Raw genomic sequence first — 20,000 nt, 5'->3', positions numbered from 1 at the left:
AGTGGAGGCGGGAACCATACATAGTTTTAAGGCGAGGTATGATAGAGCTCATGGAGCAGGGAGAGAGAGGACCTAGTAGCAATCAGCGAAGAGGCGGGGCCAGGAGCTGTGACTCGACCCCTGCAACCACAAATAGGTGAGTACAAATAGGTGAGTACACACACACACACACACACACACACACACACACACACACGCACACATGTGGTAATGCTGTGACTGAACAGCTGAAAATTTGTGGGATTATCTATATGGCAGATGAGCAAGTGGCTAGACTGAGGAATTCGGAATTGGTGGGAGAGAAAATTGTACAACGGATTAGGAACCTAAGAGCGAAGGATGTTACTTTAATGCTAAGGGCAATAATAATAAATTCATTGGTTTATAGTAAAGTGTGGAACGTGGCAGTGGTGTATCCTTTACGGGAAAAGGAGATAATGGAGATACAGAGAAGGGTGCTTCGTTATATATGGGGTTGTGGACGAGCATGGCTAAGTAAAGAGGTGGTTATGACGAATGTGCGAAGAGGGGGAGTAGGGCTTTTGATGCTAGGGCCGAGGGTAAAGGCCATGTTTGTTAAACAGAAGTACGTAAGGGAGGGGGGGGTAAAAGGGGTGAGGGTTGGGAGGGTGATTAGGGATGTACGACGATGGTGGGGAGGTAAGGACTTATTGGAATGTGAAAATATGCTAAAGGTTATGTTAGTAATAGGTGAGGTGAAAAAGCTCAAGGTGGGAAGGTTGGTAGAGATGAGTAGGAAACCAGAAGTCATGCAAGGGGTGGCGGTATACCCTTTGTATGATTGGGGTACGATTTGGCATGATTTCCAGAAACTTAGATTAATGCCGAGGGTAAGGGAGTTAGTTTATAGGTTTGTAATGGGAATTTTAGCGTCAAAGCAGGCTTTGTGTGTGATTGGTTTGGTAAAGGAGGCGAAATGCGAACATTGTGAGGAATCGGAAAAAGCTTTTCATGCCGTATATTTTTGTAGGGAGTTGGGGCAGGTACGGGTGTGGCTGGCTAGAGTCTTCAAGTTAATGGGTGGGGGCAATGTAGAGCTCCTGCGTGCCCTAACTTTAGAGGTAAGGGGGGTGTCTGAGGTTGTAAAAAGACCCATTCTGTACATTGTGACAGATTTCTTGTTTTATTCCTGGAGCTTGAAGGAAAAAGGTGGGGGAATTAGGGTAAGGGCAATTACAGCAGGAATTTATCGCACAGTATGTACCTGGAGTTTACCTGGAGAGAGTTCCGGGGGTCAACGCCCCCGCGGCCCGGTCTGTGACCAGGCCTCCTGGTGGATCAGAGCCTGATCAACCAGGCTGTTACTGTTGGCTGCACACAAACCAACGTACGAGCCACAGCCCGGCTGGTCAGGAACCGACTTTAGGTGCTTCTCCAGTGCCAGCTTGAAGACTGCCAGGGGTCTGTTTGTTCCACTCATCTACTACCCTATTTCCAAGCCAATACTTTCCTATGTCCTTTCTAAATCTAAACTTATCTAATTTAAATCCATTACTCCTTATGTATGCTGGGAGGCAGTTGAACAGTCTCGGGCCCCTGACACTTATTGTATGGTCTCTTAACGTGCTGGTGACACCCCTGCTTTTCATTGGGGGGATGGTGCATCGTCTGCCAAGTCTTTTGCTTTCGTAGTGAGTGATTTTCGTGTGCAAGTTCGGTACTAGTCCCTCTAGGATTTTCCAGGTGTATATAATCATGTATCTCTCCCGCCTGCGTTCCAGGGAATACAGGTTCAGGAACATCAAGCGCTCCCAGTAATTGAGGTGTTTTATCTCCATTATGTCAGCTAATGTAAAAGACAGTACTTATAATGTCAGTTAATGTCATCTAATTACAAAATAGTACGTATAATGTCATCTTACCTGGAGTTTACCTGGAGAGAGTTTCGGGGGTCAACGCCCCCGCGGCCCGGTCTGTGACCAGGCCTCCTGGTGGATCAGCGCCTGATCAACCAGGCTGTTGCTGCTGGCTGCACGCAAACCAACGTACGAGCCACAGCCCGGCTGATCAGGAACTGACTTTAGGTGCTTGTCCAGTGCCAGCTTGAAGACTGCCAGGGGTCTGTTGGTAATCCCCCTTATGTGTGCTGGGAGGCAGTTGAACAGTCTCGGGCCCCTGACACTTATTGTATGGTCTCTTAACGTGCTAGTGACACCCCTGCTTTTCATTGGGGGGATGGTGCATCGTCTGCCAAGTCTTTTGCTTTCGTAGTGAGTGATTTTCGTGTGCAAGTTCGGTACTAGTCCCTCTAGGATTTTCCAGGTGTATATAATCATGTATCTCTCCCTCCTGCGTTCCAGGGAATACAGGTTTAGAAACCTCAAGCGCTCCCAGTAATTGAGGTGTTTTATCTCCGTTATGTGCGCCGTGAAAGTTCTCTGTACATTTTCTAGGTCGGCAATTTCACCTGCCTTGAAAGGTGCTGTTAGAGTGCAGCAATATTCCAGCCTAGATAGAACAAGTGACCTGAAGAGTGTCATCATGGGCTTGGCCTCCCTAGTTTTGAAGGTTCTCATTATCCATCCTGTCATTTTTCTAGCAGATGCGATTGATACAATGTTATGGTCCTTGAAGGTGAGATCCTCGGACATAATCACTCCCAGGTCTTTGACGTTGGTGTTTCGCTCTATTTCGTGGCCAGAATTTGTTTTGTACTCTGATGAAGATTTAATTTCCTCATGTTTACCATATCTGAGTAATTGAAATTTCTCATCGTTGAACTTCATATTGTTTTCTGCAGCCCACTGAAAGATTTGGTTGATGTCCGCCTGGAGCCTTGCAGTGTCTGCAATGGAAGACACTGTCATGCAGATTCGGGTGTCATCTGCAAAGGAAGACACGGTGCTGTGGCTGACATCCTTGTCTATGTCGGATATGAGGATGAGGAACAAGATGGGAGCTAGTACTGTGCCTTGTGGAACAGAGCTTTTCACCGTAGCTGCCTCGGACTTTACTCTGTTGACGACTACTCTCTGTGTTCTGTTAGTGAGGAAATTATAGATCCATCGACCGACTTTTCCTGTTATTCCTTTAGCGCGCATTTTGTGCGCTATTACGCCATGGTCACACTTGTCGAAGGCTTTTGCAAAGTCTGTATATATTACATCTGCATTCTTTTTGTCTTCTAGTGCATTTAGGACCTTGTCGTAGTGATCCAGTAGTTGAGACAGACAGGAGCGACCTGTTCTAAACCCATGTTGCCCTGGGTTGTGTAACTGATGGGTTTCTAGATGGGTGGTGATCTTGCTTCTTAGGACCCTTTCAAAGATTTTTATGATATGGGATGTTAGTGCTATTGGTCTGTAGTTCTTTGCTGTTGCTTTACTGCCCCCTTTGTGGAGTGGGGCTATGTCTACTATATTATCACCCAACTAATTATTTCTTATAATTATGTAGTCAAGAAGGCACTGGAAAGGCACCTAAGTCAGTACCTGACCAGCCGGGCTGTGGTTCGTATATCAGTTTGCTTGTGGCCAGCAGTAACAGCCTGGTTGATCAGACCCTGATCCACCACGAGGCCTGATTCTCGAAGCCCTCTCCATGTATACTCCAGGTAGTCTTAAGTAAGACTTCAGCTTTCCTGAAATGTCCTGCATAACTATGAGTTTTCAACATACTCTCAAGTGTCACCCATTTCTGTATAAACAATCTATCATGGAAATGTAAACACATATGCAGTATAATGTGATCCTTTATTGACTACGTTTCACATTATACAGCATATGTGTTTATATTTCCACTGTGTCGGTATTTCATACCATTTATTTCCACAATCTATCATGTTGCAATAAACCTGAATTGTATTGTAAATTGAACTGTTAAACCATACCCCCGGCCGGGATTGAACCCGCGGTCATGGAGTCTCAAAACTCCAGCCCGACCGCGGGTTCAATCCCGGCCGGGATTTCTTGAGTCACGTGAACTGTTAACTCTGAGAGACAAATATCCTGAAAATAGGAACATCTATCCTCATTAAATTAAAAAATAAAATAAAAACAATTATCGTGTTTCTTTTCCCATTTACATTCTATTTCAAATTCTCTGCAATCCTACGAGAAAAATGTATTTTTTAAGAAAATGTAATTTTGTCAAAATTGTTTTAAAAAACTGGTAGCTTGGCCCCACACAGCCCAAAATCAAAACAAAGATAATTTATGAGACACAAGTGTTGATGGTTTGTAACCTACCAGAAGAGGCATTCTCTAGTTATTACACAGGAAATAATTCATCCAATAAAATTAATGAATTGAATGTACGCAGCTAAAAGTGAGCATCAAACTTTGATTTAATAACCACCAGTGAGAGTTTCAAGCCGATCAGAGGCATTATTAAATATAAATGAATATCGCTATTATATGAAACTGGCAGATTGGGAATTGTCACCACACGTTCAGGAAACCACACCAGTGATGGAAATTTGAACCCGATCAGAAGAGCCATTCTCTTGTTATGGCACGGATTCCAACGATTCAGTTATTTACTTTACATCAACAAATTCTCAAGCCTAAACAAAACTTGCTAGGCACAATCCTGGCCCTAAGACGCATCAGCCGTTAAATATTTAAGTCGTCCATAAAATGTAAACTGTTTTACTAATAAAATGTTTAAATCTGCTCCTACATACTTGAATTTCATTCTCCTCCGTCGTAGAATTAGATCACAACTTTCCTGACGTGGCGCCCACAGGATGGGTATGGGACACATAATAAAAATATTAAACTAACTTTTCTAGAATGTTTGAAGTTCCACCACTAAGAGCTGTAGAATTGGAGCCATTTCAGAATGCTGAGAATGGGTTTAACAACTCTGGTCATGGGGCACCTGCACATACAAACTGTTCCATGAACCTGGGCCCCTTGGGCCCCCTGGGCCCCTCATGATGCCATACATAAGTAGTGAACATTCGAAGCTGATCGGATGAGGCTTTCTCGACTTACTAGCGAAAGATGAACCAAAAGTTCGAGAAGGGAAAAGAAATATTCTGGCAGCCACATTAAAGTCCCTTTTCGGGTATACATAATAACAATAACAATAACAACAACAACAACAATAATAATAATAATAATAATAATAATAATAATAATAATAATAATAATAATAATAATGTTTTTAGTTTCAGTAGTATTATCGGTATATCTTAGTCTTTCAGGCAACATATAGGCTGCAATTGTCAAAAGCGTTGGGGAACCTAACATTACACTAACCTAACTTAAACAGCCTAGCCTAAACTAACCTAACTTAATCAGCCTGGCCTAAACTAACCTAGCATAACCTAACTTGAACAGCCTGGCCTAAACTAACCTAGTTTAACCTAACCTAACTTTAATAAGTTACCCTCAGTCTCCTTCAGTGTGGTGCACCATTCAATGGACACAGCGTGAAGGGACACTGAGCGCCATTATCAACACTTGACATACATATACTGCTGAAACAATTTTCACATGATGTCCTCAATATGCATACATCATTTATTATTTATGTAATAAAGCAGATTAAAAAATCCACGTTTCTCAGTTACCTTTTTTTTCTTTTGACAAATTTTCTAACTTCCTGTGTAATTTTTGGTTGCCTCCGTGAAGTGGACAAGTCTAGCGTGGGTTTACCTGGAGTTTACCTGGAGAGGGTTTCGGGGGTTAACGCCCCCGCGGCTCGGTCTGAGACCAGGCCTCATGGTGGATCAGGGTCTGATCAACCATGCTGTTACTGCTCGCCGAACGAAAATTGGGAAACTGACGTACACAAACAGTCCGGTTGGTCAGGTACTGACTTTAGGTGCCTGTCCAGTGCTTTCTTGAAGACAGCCAGGGGTCTATCGGTAATCCCCCTTATGTACGCTGGGAAGCAGTTGAACAGTCTTGGGCCCTGGACACTTATTGTTGTCTCTCAGTGTACTCGTGCCGAGTCTTTTGCTTTCGTATGGAGTGATTTTCGTGTGCAGGTTTGGTACCAATCCATCCAGGACCTTCCAAGTGTATATTATCATGTATCTCTCTCGCCTGCGTTCGAGGGAATACAGATCAAGTACCTTCAACCGTTCCCAGTAGTTTAGGTGCTTTATCGCGCTTACGTGTGCAGTGAAAGTTCTTTGTACACTCTCCAGGTCTGCAATGTCGCATGCCTTGAAGGGGGCCGTTAGTGTACAGCAGTATTCCAGCCTAGAGAGCACAAGCGATTTGAAGAGAATCATCATGGGCTTGGCATCCCTAGTTTTGAAGGTTCTCATTATCCATCCTATCATTTTCCTAGCGGATGAGGTGGATACATTAAATGTGGTCTTTGAAGGTGAGATCCTCTGACATTATCACTCCCCGGTCCTTCGCATTAGTTTTCCGCTCTATTGTATGGTTAGAATTTGTGGTATACCCTGATACATTTTTAATTTCTTCAAGTTTTTCATATCTGAGTAATTGAAATTTCTCCTCATTGAACTTCATATTGTTTTGAGTGGCCCACTTCAAATTGGTTGATGGGTCAGTAGACATACTGCACCGATCCACTGTTTTTATGTAATGAAAAATAATTTTATCATAATCGTGTGCTAGTACGTTACACATAAGTCACTCCACTGCTGACTGTTGTTAAAGTCACGCAAATATGATAAATCTCACAGCCTAGTGATTTATCGTAATTATTTGCTAGCATGTCCAGAACAACTCTCATAGTTGTATATTTCTACAGAGGAGTTCAATGGTGGCTAAAAGCTCTCGCTTCACACGGCGAGGGTCTGGGTTCGATTCCCAGCCAGGGTAGAAACACTGGGCGTGTTTCTTTACACCTGTTGTCTATGTTCACCCATCAGTGAAATGGGTACCTGGGTGTTAGTGGATTGGTGTGGGTCGCATCCTGGGACACTGACCTAATTTGCTCGAAATGCTCAGCATAACAAGGGGCTTTCTATATAGTACTATGTCATTAATGTCAGCTAGGCCTGTATACCATGTACATGTACTTGTAGTAAATAAAGATAAATAAGGTTGCCATGTTAATTTGTTAGATTTTCATCACAGCCAACCACATTTACAACTGCTTCCGCTCTTGAAGGAGTCACCCAAGATCATACTGTTACATTAGACCAGGTCCTTGTACATCACACCATGACTTGCGCAATGCATTTCTCGGGCACATTCTGTACTCACAACACGGGTTCCTTCACTTCCTGTTGCTGAGAACCCTTATCTTGCAGTTATAACAAGCTAAACAGCTGAAAGAGTGATTTTTAACCAAGCTTTCATAATTTACACAAGTCCTCACTCTTAAACCTGTGTGTGAAAAACCTTGAAAATGTGTCCACAGAAACTGTGCGTGTCCAACATGCCTTCCTGAGTACTTAGCTGCGATGATACTGCCAAGAAATACCAAGTAGAATAACCAGCCCTGACTGCCAACGGAGGGAAAAACCAAGCAGTGCATGATGCCTTCCACTAGGAGGTAAGAACAAACTCCACCACATACTTTTATATGTATATAATATTAGTTTTCGTGGCCCTGGACGCAAGCAAGAGTAGAGTGTCTGTATAAACAAATTATTATTATTATTATTAGTAGTAGTAGTAGTAGTAGTAGTAGTAGTAGAAGTAGTTGTAGTAGTTGTAGTAGTAGTAGTAGTAGAAGTAATGTAGTGGTTGTAGTAATATTGGTCGTAATAACAGAGGCAGTAATCGTTTTGCAGTAACCACAGTCGTAGTAGTACCAATAAAAGTAGTAGAGAGAGAGAGATTTTGTCCGGATTTTTAACCCCGGAGGGTTAGCCACCCAGGATAACCCAAGAAAGTCAGTGCGTCATAGAGGACTGTCTAACTTATTTCCACTGGGGTCCTCAACCTTGTCCCACAGGATGCGGCCCACACCAGTCGACTAACACCCAGGTACCTATTTGCTGCTAGGTGAACAGGACAACAGGTGTAAGGAAACGTGTCGAAATGTTTCCACCCGCCGGGAATCGAACCCGGGCCCTCCGTGTGTGAAGCGGGAGCTTTAGCCACCAGGCCACCGGTGATATTATAGTAGTAATAGTAATAATACCTGGTAGTAGTAGTAGTAATAGTAGCCGTAGTTGCAGAAGTACTAGTTAAAATAAAAGTAGTAGTAGAAGTAGCAGCAGTATTAGTGGTAGTAGTAATAGTAGTATTAAGATAGGAATTAATCAGATATTTAACTCGGAGGATTAACCACCCAGGATAACCCAATAGTCAGTGCGTCATCTTGTCCCCCAGGATGCGACCCATAACAGCCAACTAACACCCAGGTACCTACTTACTGCTAGGTGAACAGGGACAGCAGGTGTAAGGAAACATGCCCAACATTTCAACATATGCCGGGGATTGAATCACGGACACACACTGTGTGAGGCGAGAGCGTTGCCAACCGAGCCACGGAACCATGGTAGTAATAATAGTAGCTGTAGTAATATAAGTAGTAGTACTAGCAGTAATAATAGTATTAGTAGCAATATTAGTAATGGAGGTAGTAGTTATAATAGTAATAGTAGTAACTAGTAATAGTAGTAAGTAGTAATAGTAGTAGTTATAATAGTAATAGTAGGTAGTAGTAGTAGTAATAGTAGTAAGTAGTAGTAGTAGTAGTAGTAGTAGTAGTAGTAGTAGTAGTAGTAGTAGTAGTAGTAGTAGTAGTAGTAGTAGTAGTAGTAGTAGTGATAAATTCGTAAAGGTAATACAACACCTGCATAATGGGAAATAATCAGGTTTATTCCAAGGAAGGTATAAAGTTCTCCATCCTCTGAAGTGCTTACACGAATACATTTGTATAACCGTTGCCAACAACGCCAAATAACGCAACACGCGCGTAGTTACCAACAGATCTACCTGGAGTTCATTACCTTTGTAACTAGTTCAGCTATCATAACTTTGGGGTCCAGTCACTGGACCCATTATGTACCTTTGTAATCTTTTGACAACCGCCCACAGGATGGGTATGGGGTGCATAATAAAGATATTAAACTAAAGTGTGTGTGTGTGTGTGTGTGTGTGTGTGTGTGTGTGTGTGTGTGTGTGTGTGTGTGTGTGTGTGTGTGTGTGTGTGTGTGTGTGTGTGTGTGTGTGGTGTGTGTGTGTATGTATGTGACTCAACAATCAATATTTGCACCAATAACTCATTACAGTTGTGACCGGGTGTGGAAGTGTGAATTGCTCATTACTCTATAATTTGTTCATGATTGTAGCCATGTATAAGCGTAAGTAACCATTCTACAGAATTCATTACCTTTGTAACTTGTGAGCTCATTATCTTTGTACCTAGTTCAGATATCAAAACTTTGGGGGCCCAGTCCCTGGACCCATTACGTACCTCTGTAATCTGTAAATACCTTTGTAACTTGTTATGATTGTGACCAGGCCTACCTGGAGTTCATTACCTTTGTAAATTGTGAGTTCATTACCTTTGTAAATTGTGAGTTCATTACCTTTGTAAATTGTGAGTTCATTACCTTTGTAAATTGTGAGTTCATTACCTTTGTAAATTGTGAGTTCATTACCTCTGTAACTTGCTCAGCTATCAAAACTTTGGAGTCCAGTCCCTGGACCAATTATGTACCTCTGTAATCTTTTGACTATCGCCCACAGGATGGGTATGGGGTGCATAATAAACATATTAAACTAAGTTACCAACGATCTTAAAGATGATGATACATCCTTCGCTGCCAAAGAATACCATCCCGTGTACATAATTAATGTAGAACCTGGGGAATGGGAAGCGTCCTGGCTCGATCAAAGGAAGGGGAGGATAAGTCCAGTTCCTTGGATCAAGAGCCCTTCTTCAACACCTCCCTGGAAGGGTGATTCAACGTTGTGTAACTATGATACGTTGCCTCTGTGGCTTCAAGGACAACATGGGACACAAGCAGCTCTTGCCTCACCTATCTAAGGAGAAAAACAACTTTCATAACAACACGTACAGCAGCAGTAGCAAGTTGCCTAGATGCATTTGTAGGATAAATAAATACTGAACAGCACCTGCTAGGCTACCCCAATATTCTGTCCATTGTTAGTTTTAGAATTACTATTATTATTATTTTTTTTAAGTAGTAGTATTCTATTGGGATCAGACAGCCCCCGAAGAACGGAAGGTAATCAGGTTTGATTTGAAAATAAAGGGAGATGGTAGCTCCAATTCTCTGAATCAAGAGCACCTCACCAGCACCAAGGTATCCAAGAAGGGACACACACCGCCTGGGGAATCGGAGATAATAAGGTATGATCTAATTCTAAGGGAAGGAAAGTGAAGCCTCCATTTCCTGGGATCAATAGTCTTTTATTAGATTTATCCCCTGAAAGGAAGTTGCCCGATAAGTTGATTATGACTGAAAAACTACAGAAACTGCCGCCTTGTTATAAAAGCCACAGGAGGCTTTTATAACAAGGCTTTTGCTGATTGATGAGTTATGAACGAATATAGATATCGAATATCTTACAGCATATGTAACTATTTTTAACATGTATGCTACACATAAATACTTCTGTATGTCAGCTGATATCAGGGGACGTAGAAACCCACTTGAAGACAAGTGAAACAATAATGTGGAGGTGATATGATTTGACCCTAATTGAGGTCCTCTTCATTTGTATAAAAAGAAGTAATTGTGCTCCTTCTTCACACCCAGTAGTAACAGCCTGGTTGATCAGACCCTGATCCACCACGAGGCCTGGTCTCAGACCGGGCCGCGGGGGCGTTGACCCCCGAAACCCTCTACATGTATACTCCAGGTATACACTTCCCACCCTACGTCAACTGATTGGTTTTAGTCTACTGAAAATACGTGTGCCAGCATTTGATAACCGACAGGTGTATGAGTGTCTCCCTATTTAAGATGTTCTTTAATTCGAGCTCACAAAAATTAATTCGGTAAAAAATGAACGCACAATCTGTACACGAAAGTCACTCCCTACGAAAGCAAAAGACTCGGCAGGCGGTGCAACAATCTCTGTGAAAAGCAGGGGTATTAGTACACTAAGATATAACACAATAAGTGTCAGGGGCCCAAGACTGTTCAACTGCCTCCCAGCATACATAAGGGGGATTACCAGTAGATCCCCCTAGCTGCCTTCAAGAGGGAGCTGTACAGGCACCTAAAGTCAGTATGTGACCAGCTGGGCTGTGGATCGTATGCTGGATTGCGTGCGGCCAGCAGTAACAGCCCGGTTGATCAGGCCCTGATCCACCGCGAGGCCTGGTCATACACTGGGCCGCGTGGACGTTGACCCCCGGAACACTCTCCAGGTATACGAGATGGAAAATGGATTGATTTATTACGTTGCAATCATGGTGTATGTAGGGCGGGAGAGTGGCGAAGAAGGCTGGCAGGGTTACTCACATTGAGGGTAATTTACCGAGTTTACCTGGAGTTTACCTGGAGAGAGTTCCGGGGGTCAACGTCCCCGCGGCCCAGTCTGTGACCAGGCTTCATGGTGGAACACGGCCTGATCAACCAGGCTGTTACTGCTGGCCGCACGCAATCCAACGTATGAGCCACAGCCCGGCTGGTCAGGTACCGACTTTAGGTGCCTGTCTAGTGCCTGCTTGAAGACCGCGAAGTCAAGAGTCACCAATATCAAGTATGAACGAACAGGGCCCATGAGAAGGGGGCCCAGCCGGTACATTGATCCAGGGTCTGGACCTTAATGAAGATTTTGTAGCAGAAATGCAATACTTGCCATTAGTACATAAAGTCAATTTTGGAAAACCAGAACGGAAATCTTTAGAACTGTTGTATTTATTAAGAGATTACAAACTTTGTGAGACATTTCCAAATGTTTGTCGGTTTGAGAATATTGTTGACAATTCCAGCTACAGCGGCGTCAGTAGAAAGATCTTTTAGCAAACTCAGACATCAAACCTTTTTATGGTCTAGTATGTTTCAAACCCGACTTGCTGATTTAGCAAGACTGAATAGTGAATCAAGCATTGCCGGAGAAATTAATTTTGATAGTCTTATTAGAAATTTTGCAGACAAAAAAGCCAGGAAAGCTCATTTCAAAAAGTAGTCTAAGTAATTATTAAACTTTTAAGAATTTATTTTACTCTGAAAGAACTTATTAATCGTTTAAAAATATTAGCACTTGTGGAGTTACACGTCAAAAAAAAATCAAAATCTATAAACTATATGTATAAAGTATATGTTATCTAGTCATTCTGATGCGAAGGAAATGAAGCATTTATGAAACTTTATAATGGTTTTACTGGACTTCAAATTCTCAATTTTGAGAGAAGCCTCAGCCTGCCCCCCAGGAGCCCCGAAGTCTTGCTCCGCCTTGCAAAATTTATCTTGATAAATTAGACACATGTGCAACTCTTGGGTATCTTTATTGAGGAAACGTTTCGCCACACAGTGGCTTCATCAGTCCATACACAGGAGAATCTTGAAGAATAGGAGGAGAATGAGGTAATCAGTCCCTCAACCTTGAGTCGATGTGGTCAGTCCATCAATCTTGAATAGAATACGGCATACGTGCTGAGAAGGAGCTTATAAACCGTTGGCAGGAGAGGTGCAGCAGTCATAGGTCGTGTAACATTTGTTCAATGTTGAAGTAGGTCGTGCCCAAGAATTAGGCATCTTCTTGGGATCTTAATACTTGGGAATTCTTCGCTTGCCTAATTCTTGGGCACGACCTACTTCAACATTGAATAAGTGTTACACTGCCTCTGACTGCTTCACCTCTCCTGCCAACGGTTTATAAGCTCCTTCTCAGCACGTATGCCGTATTCTATTCAAGATTGATGGACTGACCACATCGACTCAAGGTTGAGGGACTGATTACCTCATTCTCCTCCTATTCTTCAAGATTCTCCTGTGTATGGACTGATGAAGCCACTGTGTGGCGAAACGTTTCCTCAATAAAGATACCCAAGAGTTGCACATGTGTCTAATTTATCAACATGTCGGTTCTCTGAACCATTCATCTACAAAATTTATCTTGGAGGCCCTGACAACGAACCCTCAGATATGGACCCAGTAACAAAATTATTACAATTTTATGCTGCTGGAGATGCCCTAAACTCGTAGGGTTACATAGTTCCTTGGGAATGGGAGGTAATCAGGTTTGATCCAAGGAAGGGAAAGGCTAACTACACAGCTTGGATCTTACAAATTTGATGGGGCTATTTTGACTTTCAAATTTTGGGGGTATCTCAAACAGATTAGTACCTCAGAAAGTTAAGTCTGGTCCTAGAAAAAGTAGATTAAATTCTTTGGATCAAGAATTCTTTACCGACTTCACAGCATTCCCGCTGAAGAGCCCAGTGACAGCTTAAGGTAGACGTGTCGTAAGACCGAACTCCAAATGTTTAATACTATCTATAAATCTGACTATTATTACTATTTCAAAGACCCCTCAAATATAATACCAAAATGAGACTCTGAATTATGTTAGATCAACGTTTAGGAACAGGTCATCGTGGATAAGAGTAATTTCAAAGGATGCTGGACCCACCAGTTTAAAGCCTATAACTGGCCCTACCAGTTTAAAGCCTATACCTGGACCCACCAGTTTCAAGCCTATAACTAGCCCCATCAGGGATTTAAGAATACAACTTACCCACCAGGAATTTAACAACATAACTGACCCAGCAAGACTAAGAATATAACAGACCCATTATATCTACCTACAACTCACCATACCAGGGTTTTAAGCCTATAATTGGCCTCACCAGGGCCAATAATTGCCACCATTAGGTCTTTAAGCCTATAATTCATTCTACGAGGCTTTAAGCCTATACCTGGCCTCACCAGGGCTTTCAAGCCTATAACTAGTTCTGTAATCGTTTTAAATTTATAACTTGTTCCAATAGGTATTTAAGCCACCAGGGTTTTAAGCAAGTAACTGACCAGCCATGGTTTTATGCCAGAAACCGGTCTTCCAGGTTAAAGCCTATAACCAATCAGCTTGAGTTTGAAGCCTGTAACTGAGCAACCAGAGTTTTAAGCCTGTAACTGGTACACCTGTGTAATTTTAACCCATTTTGTTCTCTAATTAAACCATGTTCTGTCCTTCGATTTTCTCTTCGTGCATTTCTGCTCGACCCAACGTGGACACCGTGTTGGTCCATGATTTTCCTTCAAAAATTTAGAATGCCCCTTTACTATGCACTTTCAAAGTTGGTAAAACCGTACCTTGGGGAAGATTGGAATATTTATTATTATTAAACCCGCAGGAGTCAAACAACGCCTGGTGAATAAGAGGTAACCGGATTTGATCCAAGAAAAATGGGAAAAGCTCAGATTCCTTGGAATAAGAACCCCTCACTGGTATCAGGGAGCTTCCCTTGATGGATTCTGGGTCTCGAATGATCTTAATTAATGAGCAGCGCCTGTCTGTCGATACGTTTATCAGTTTATCTGATTTAGAGTTACTGGGAATTTTAAGGATGCTAGTTACTGGTACTGTACCGAAAGTTTCTGGAGTGTGAACATCTAAAACTTCTAGGCTCCTTAAAACTTTTGATCTCTAGCTCCTGGACATGTTTGGAGAGTTATGCTACAGCTTTTCTGGCTGAGGTACAGGGATCTGACATATGATATGAGGGATGCCTCTAAGATCGCGCAGCGACAGTAATAAATATTGTTGTCCTCTCTTCGGTTAGGATAACCTAACCCAAGCGATAATGACGAAAAAAAAATGTAGCGTTCGTCTGGCAGCACGACACAAGTGGTTCCATCACGAAGCGTGCGTTTCCTACGGAACACTTGAAAGATGATGGTAGATGGGTTACCGAACACGGTGTATGATGCATCTCATGAGATTCATCATACTAGATTAAGTGTCTAGGTGGTTAAGAGGAATGTGATACCTGTGTACGAAACTAAACTAAAATTATTCAGATAAACATCGCCATGCTGCCGGCACGTCATTAATTCATATCCCCGGGAATACTAAGTTACGTCCTGGATCAACATACACACACAAACAAGTTGAAATACAAGTCATACACTCATATTCTGGTTCACGGTACCTCATAAACTAATTAAACGAACTTCCTAATGGTCCTAAACAAAATTCACACCATTCCTATAAAAAATCCCTAATTTTTTTAAATTACAACACAATATCCACCTTATTTCTTATTAGAAATACAAAAGTACTAATCAGCTTTCACTTACTAACTACACAGATGCAAGCAAGTCCTCCTGTTGCACAGAGGATGGTGCTGGAATACTGACAGAGGCGTGTAAAAGCCATGTCTCAACATGCACCTGCTGCCCTCGACTCACACACTACCACTGACTAAGATTTGTTGAACCTCGTGTTGATATCTAGTGCTGCCAGGCACTTACCACCATGTTGTTGTACTACAGTGGTGCCAGGTGCTAAGTAAGTTTATTCAGGTATACACAAATACAGTTACATAGATTATCATACATAGCAGCATATGTGTAGAGAACCTAGGATAACCCAAAAAAGTCAGACAACGTGACTTATTTCCATTGGGGTCCTTTTAATACCTTATTATTAAACTATAAAGGATATAATATCTTATTATACTATAAGAGATATACTAGGAATATGGTAAAATGAGTTAGTTACATTTACATGTGTTAGCTAAAAAAAAATCATTCTCCTCCCTTTGTCGTTACACTCATTAGGTACCTTTTGGCACTCTTCTTGAACTGGCTCATGCTGTGACTGGCATTGACATGTGCAGGCAGTCTGTTCCATTCCTTTATTGCTGTACAATAAAAGGTGTTAGAAGCCTGGCCACTGACTGTGGCTACTACTAGTTGTGCTCTCTCCCCCTGGTACTGTGATTGCTTTGGTTCACAACCTTGACAAAATTGGCAGCAAGATCACTGTTTGTGAACAATTTTATAAACTTGATTTAACTTCAGTTGTTTTACTCCGTCTTCAACATTCAGCATATCCAATTGTTGTAATTCATCCTGGCCTACATGTTCTCTTGGTCTCAGGTCCAGGATGAATCTTATCATTTTGTTCTGGGTGATTTGCAGTCTTTCATTATTTTTTTTTTTTTTGCCAAGGCAGAGTACCATGAAAAGCAAGCGTAGTCCATATGACATTGTATAATGGCTAGACATAGGGTTCTGCGAGCCTCAGTAGGTGAACACTGCTTGTTTGTAAAGTCACTTTAGTCTGGCATTCGCTGACATATTTTACTGAGGAAACTGGAGTGATGGGTTCCTCATTACACTGGACATTAAAATTATTTACCCTTCTCAGCTTATGTTTCGTGCCGAAGAATATAGATTCCGTTTTCTCCGAGGTGTAACGATAGTTTGTTATCTACTAACCATTTGCTGCAGGACTTCAGTTCCAGTGTTAATACATTAGCTATATCTTGTGGGTCTTTACCTAACACTAAACACAGCACAGTCGTCCGCATACAGTAGGAGTTTGCTCTTGACACTGATGGACATGTCGTTTACATAACAGAGAAATAATAAGGGACCCAGAATGCTGCCTTTGGGAGCTCCACATGCTATCGGCAGGTGTTCTGATACTGTTGTGTTGATTTTAACAATTTATTTCCTATTGCTATAAAACCAGGCTATGGAGCCTATGACGATAGCTTGAAGTTTCTTACAGTATCGAAGGCCTTTTGCAAATCTAAGGTTACCATTCCTATGAAGTTCCCTATCGATATTTCAGTTTTCATGTAATCCATCATATTAATTAGGGAGGTGTTGGTTGAGTAAGATCTCCTAAAGCCTGATTGGTAACTATGAAGACTGTTGTCATTAAGATACTTAACTACTTGACAGTATACCTCCCACTCTAGAATTCTGGATATTACAGAGTATACTAACACGCCTATAATTGCTGACATCAGACCTACTGCTTTTCTTAAAGACAGGAGTAACTCTGGCCTCTGGTACGGTATTAGTGGTGATGGACAAATTTATTATGTGAACAATGGGGACTGGCAATTCAGAGGCACCATCTTTTAGGCACTTTGATGGGATGTAATCTGGGCCGGTGCTCTTAGTTGGGTTTTACCTACTTCTTTTTGCCCGAAGTCATGAGATACACTTACTAGTTGACAACTGATGGGGTTACCCTTTATTGGTATAGTATGTTTTAAACTTATCAGTCTATGTTAAAGGTATTTGATGAAGCTGGTAGTTTACTTACTAGTGTTGATGCGACAGTTGCGTAGTATGATTATTATTATAATCAAGGGGAAGCGCTAAACCCTGCGTAGTATGAATTAAAACAATTTGCCACTTTAGTTGTTTCGTGGCATACCTCATTATCGATATATACTATGTTAGATCTGTTACGGGGTTGTGGCTATGCCCCAACTGTTTTAGTTGCTGCCAGAGCTTTCTAGGGTTATTATTATTTTATTATAATCATGAGGGAGCGCTAAACCCGTAGGATTATACTGGAGTTTACCTGGAGAGAGTTCCGGGGGTCAACGCCCCCGCGGCCCGGTCTGTGACCAGGCCTCCTGGTGGATCGGAGCCTGATCAACCAGGCTGTTACTGTTGGCTGCACGCAAACCAACGTATGAGCCACAGCCCGGCTGGTCAGGAACCGACTTTAGGTGCTTGTCCAGTGCCAGCTTGAAGACTGCCAGGGGTCTGTTGGTAATCCCCCTTATGTATGCTGGGAGGCAGTTGAACAGTCTCGGGCCCCTGACACTTATTGTATGGTCTCTTAACGTGCTAGTGACACCCCTGCTTTTCATTGGGGGGATGTTGCATCGTCTGCCAAGTCTTTTGCTTTCGTAGTGAGTGATTTTCGTGTGCAAGTTCGGTACTAGTCCCTCTAGGATTTTCCAGGTGTATATAATCATGTATCTCTCCCACCTGCATTCCAGGGAATACAGGTTTAGGAACCTCAAGCGCTCCCAGTAATTGAGGTGTTTTATCTCCGTTATGTGCGCCGTGAAGGTTCTCTGTACATTTTCTAGGTCAGCAATTTCACCTGCCTTGAAAGATGCTGTTAGTGTGCAGCAATATTCCAGCCTAGATAGAACAAGTGACCTGAAGAGTGTCATCATGGGCTTTGCCTCCCTAGTTTTGAAGGTTCTCATTATCCATCCTGTCATTTTTCTAGCAGATGCGATTGATACAATGTTATGGTCCTTGAAGGTGAGATCCTCCGACATGATCACTCCCAGGTCTTTGACGTTGGTGTTTCGCTCTATTTTGTGGCCAGAATTTGTTTTGTACTCTGATGAAGATTTAATTTCCTCGTGTTTACCATATCTGAGTAATTGAAATTTCTCATCGTTGAACTTCATATTGTTTTCTGCAGCCCACTGAAAGATTTGGTTGATGTCCGCCTGTAGCCTTGCAGTGTCTGCAATGGAAGACACTGTCATGCAGATTCGGGTGTCATCTGCAAAGGAAGACACGGTGCTGTGGCTGACATCCTTGTCTATATCAGATATGAGGATGAGGAACAAGATGGGAGCGAGTACTGTGCCTTGTGGAACAGAGCTTTTCACCGTAGCTGCCTCGGACTTTACTCTGTTGACTACTACTGTGTTCTGTTAGTGAGGAAATTATAGATCCATCGACCGACTTTTCCTGTTATTCCTTTAGCACGCATTTTGTGCGCTATTACGCCATGGTCACACTTGTCGAAGGCTTTTGCAAAGTCTGTATATATTACATCTGCATTCTTTTTGTCTTCTAGTGCATCTAGGACCTTGTCGTAGTGATCCAATAGTTGAGACAGACAGGAGCGACCTGTTCTAAACCCATGTTGCCCTGGGTTGTGTAACTGATGGGTTTCTAGATGGGTGGTGATCTTGCTTCTTAGGACCCTTTCAAAGATTTTATGATATGGGACGTTAGTGCTATCGGTCTGTAGTTCTTTGCTGTTGCTTTACTGCCCCCTTTGTGGAGTGGGGCTATGTCTGTTGTTTTTAGTAACTGCGGGACGACCCCAGTGTCCATGCTCCCTCTCCATAGGATGGAAAAGGCTCTTGACAGGGGCTTCTTGCAGACTGATTAACTGCCTGGTTTACTCATTTTAATTTATTCAAGGCCTGACTTTTACAAGAAAGAATCTTTTCAAAGACCTGGGAGTGATCATGTTGGAGGATCTCACCTTCAAGGACCATAACATTGTATCAATCGCATCTGCTAGAAAAATGACAGGATGGATAATGAGAACCTTCAAAACTAGGGAGGCAAAGCCCATGATGACACTCTTCAGGTCACTTGTTCTATCTAGGCTGGAATATTGCTGCACACTAACAGCACCTTTCAAGGCAGGTGAAATTGCTGACCTAGAAAATGTACAGAGAACCTTCACGGCGCGCATAACGGAGATAAAACACCTCAATTACTGGGAGCGCTTGAGGTTCCTAAACCTGTATTCCCTGGAATGCAGGTGGGAGAGATACATGATTATATACACCTGGAAAATCCTAGAGGGACTAGTACCGAACTTGCACACGAAAATCACTCACTACGAAAGCAAAAGACTTGGCAGACGATGCAACATCCCCCCAATGAAAAGCAGGGGTGTCACTAGCACGTTAAGAGACCATACAACAAGTGTCAGGGGCCCGAGACTGTTCAACTGCCTCCTAGCATAAAGGGGATTACCAACAGACCCCTGGCAGTCTTGAAGCTGGCACTGGACAAGCACCTAAAGTCGGTTCCTGACCAGCCGGGCTGTGGCTCGTACGTTGGTTTGCGTGCAGCCAGCAGTAACAGCCTGGTTGATCAGGCTCTGATCCACCAGGAGGCCTGGTCACAGACCGGGCCGCGGGGGCGTTGACCCCCGGAACTCTCTCCAGGTAAACTCCAGGTAAACTCCACACATTGTGGTGTGAATATAATGCAGAGAATTCGTAGTTTAGAAGGAGGAGTTTAGGAGGAGGTGCAGGATTACCAAAACTGTTGACCAAAGGGCTGAGGAAGGGTTGTTGAGGTGGTTCGGACATGTAGAGAGAATGGAGCGAAACAGAATGACTTTAAGAGTGTATCAGTCTGTAATGGAAGGAAGGCGGGGTAGGGGTCGGCCTAGGAAAGGTTGGAGGGAAAGGGTAAA

At 42.6% G+C, this 20,000-nt stretch overlaps 1 protein-coding gene across 2 annotated transcripts in view; it reads right to left on the bottom strand.

Moving 5' to 3' along the window:
• The window catches only part of LOC128692171 (N-acetylated-alpha-linked acidic dipeptidase 2), a 273,078-nt gene extending 257,814 nt beyond the window's left edge, over window positions 1-15,264 (bottom strand). The window contains exon 1 of one of the 2 annotated variants that reach the window (XM_070089594.1): window positions 15,131-15,264. In XM_070089594.1, the coding sequence (XP_069945695.1) occupies window positions 15,131-15,209 (79 nt within the window). In that variant the 5' untranslated portion in view covers window positions 15,210-15,264. The remainder of the gene's footprint in view (window positions 1-15,130) is intronic. The other variant, XM_070089595.1, reaches the window with a different exon arrangement.
• Window positions 15,265-20,000: the final 4,736 nt, after the last annotated feature.

The sequence above is a fragment of the Cherax quadricarinatus genome, chromosome 29, assembly GCF_038502225.1.
Source record: "Cherax quadricarinatus isolate ZL_2023a chromosome 29, ASM3850222v1, whole genome shotgun sequence".
Classification (NCBI taxonomy): domain Eukaryota; kingdom Metazoa; phylum Arthropoda; class Malacostraca; order Decapoda; family Parastacidae; genus Cherax; species Cherax quadricarinatus.
This window is presented reverse-complemented; position numbering and strand designations above follow the sequence as displayed.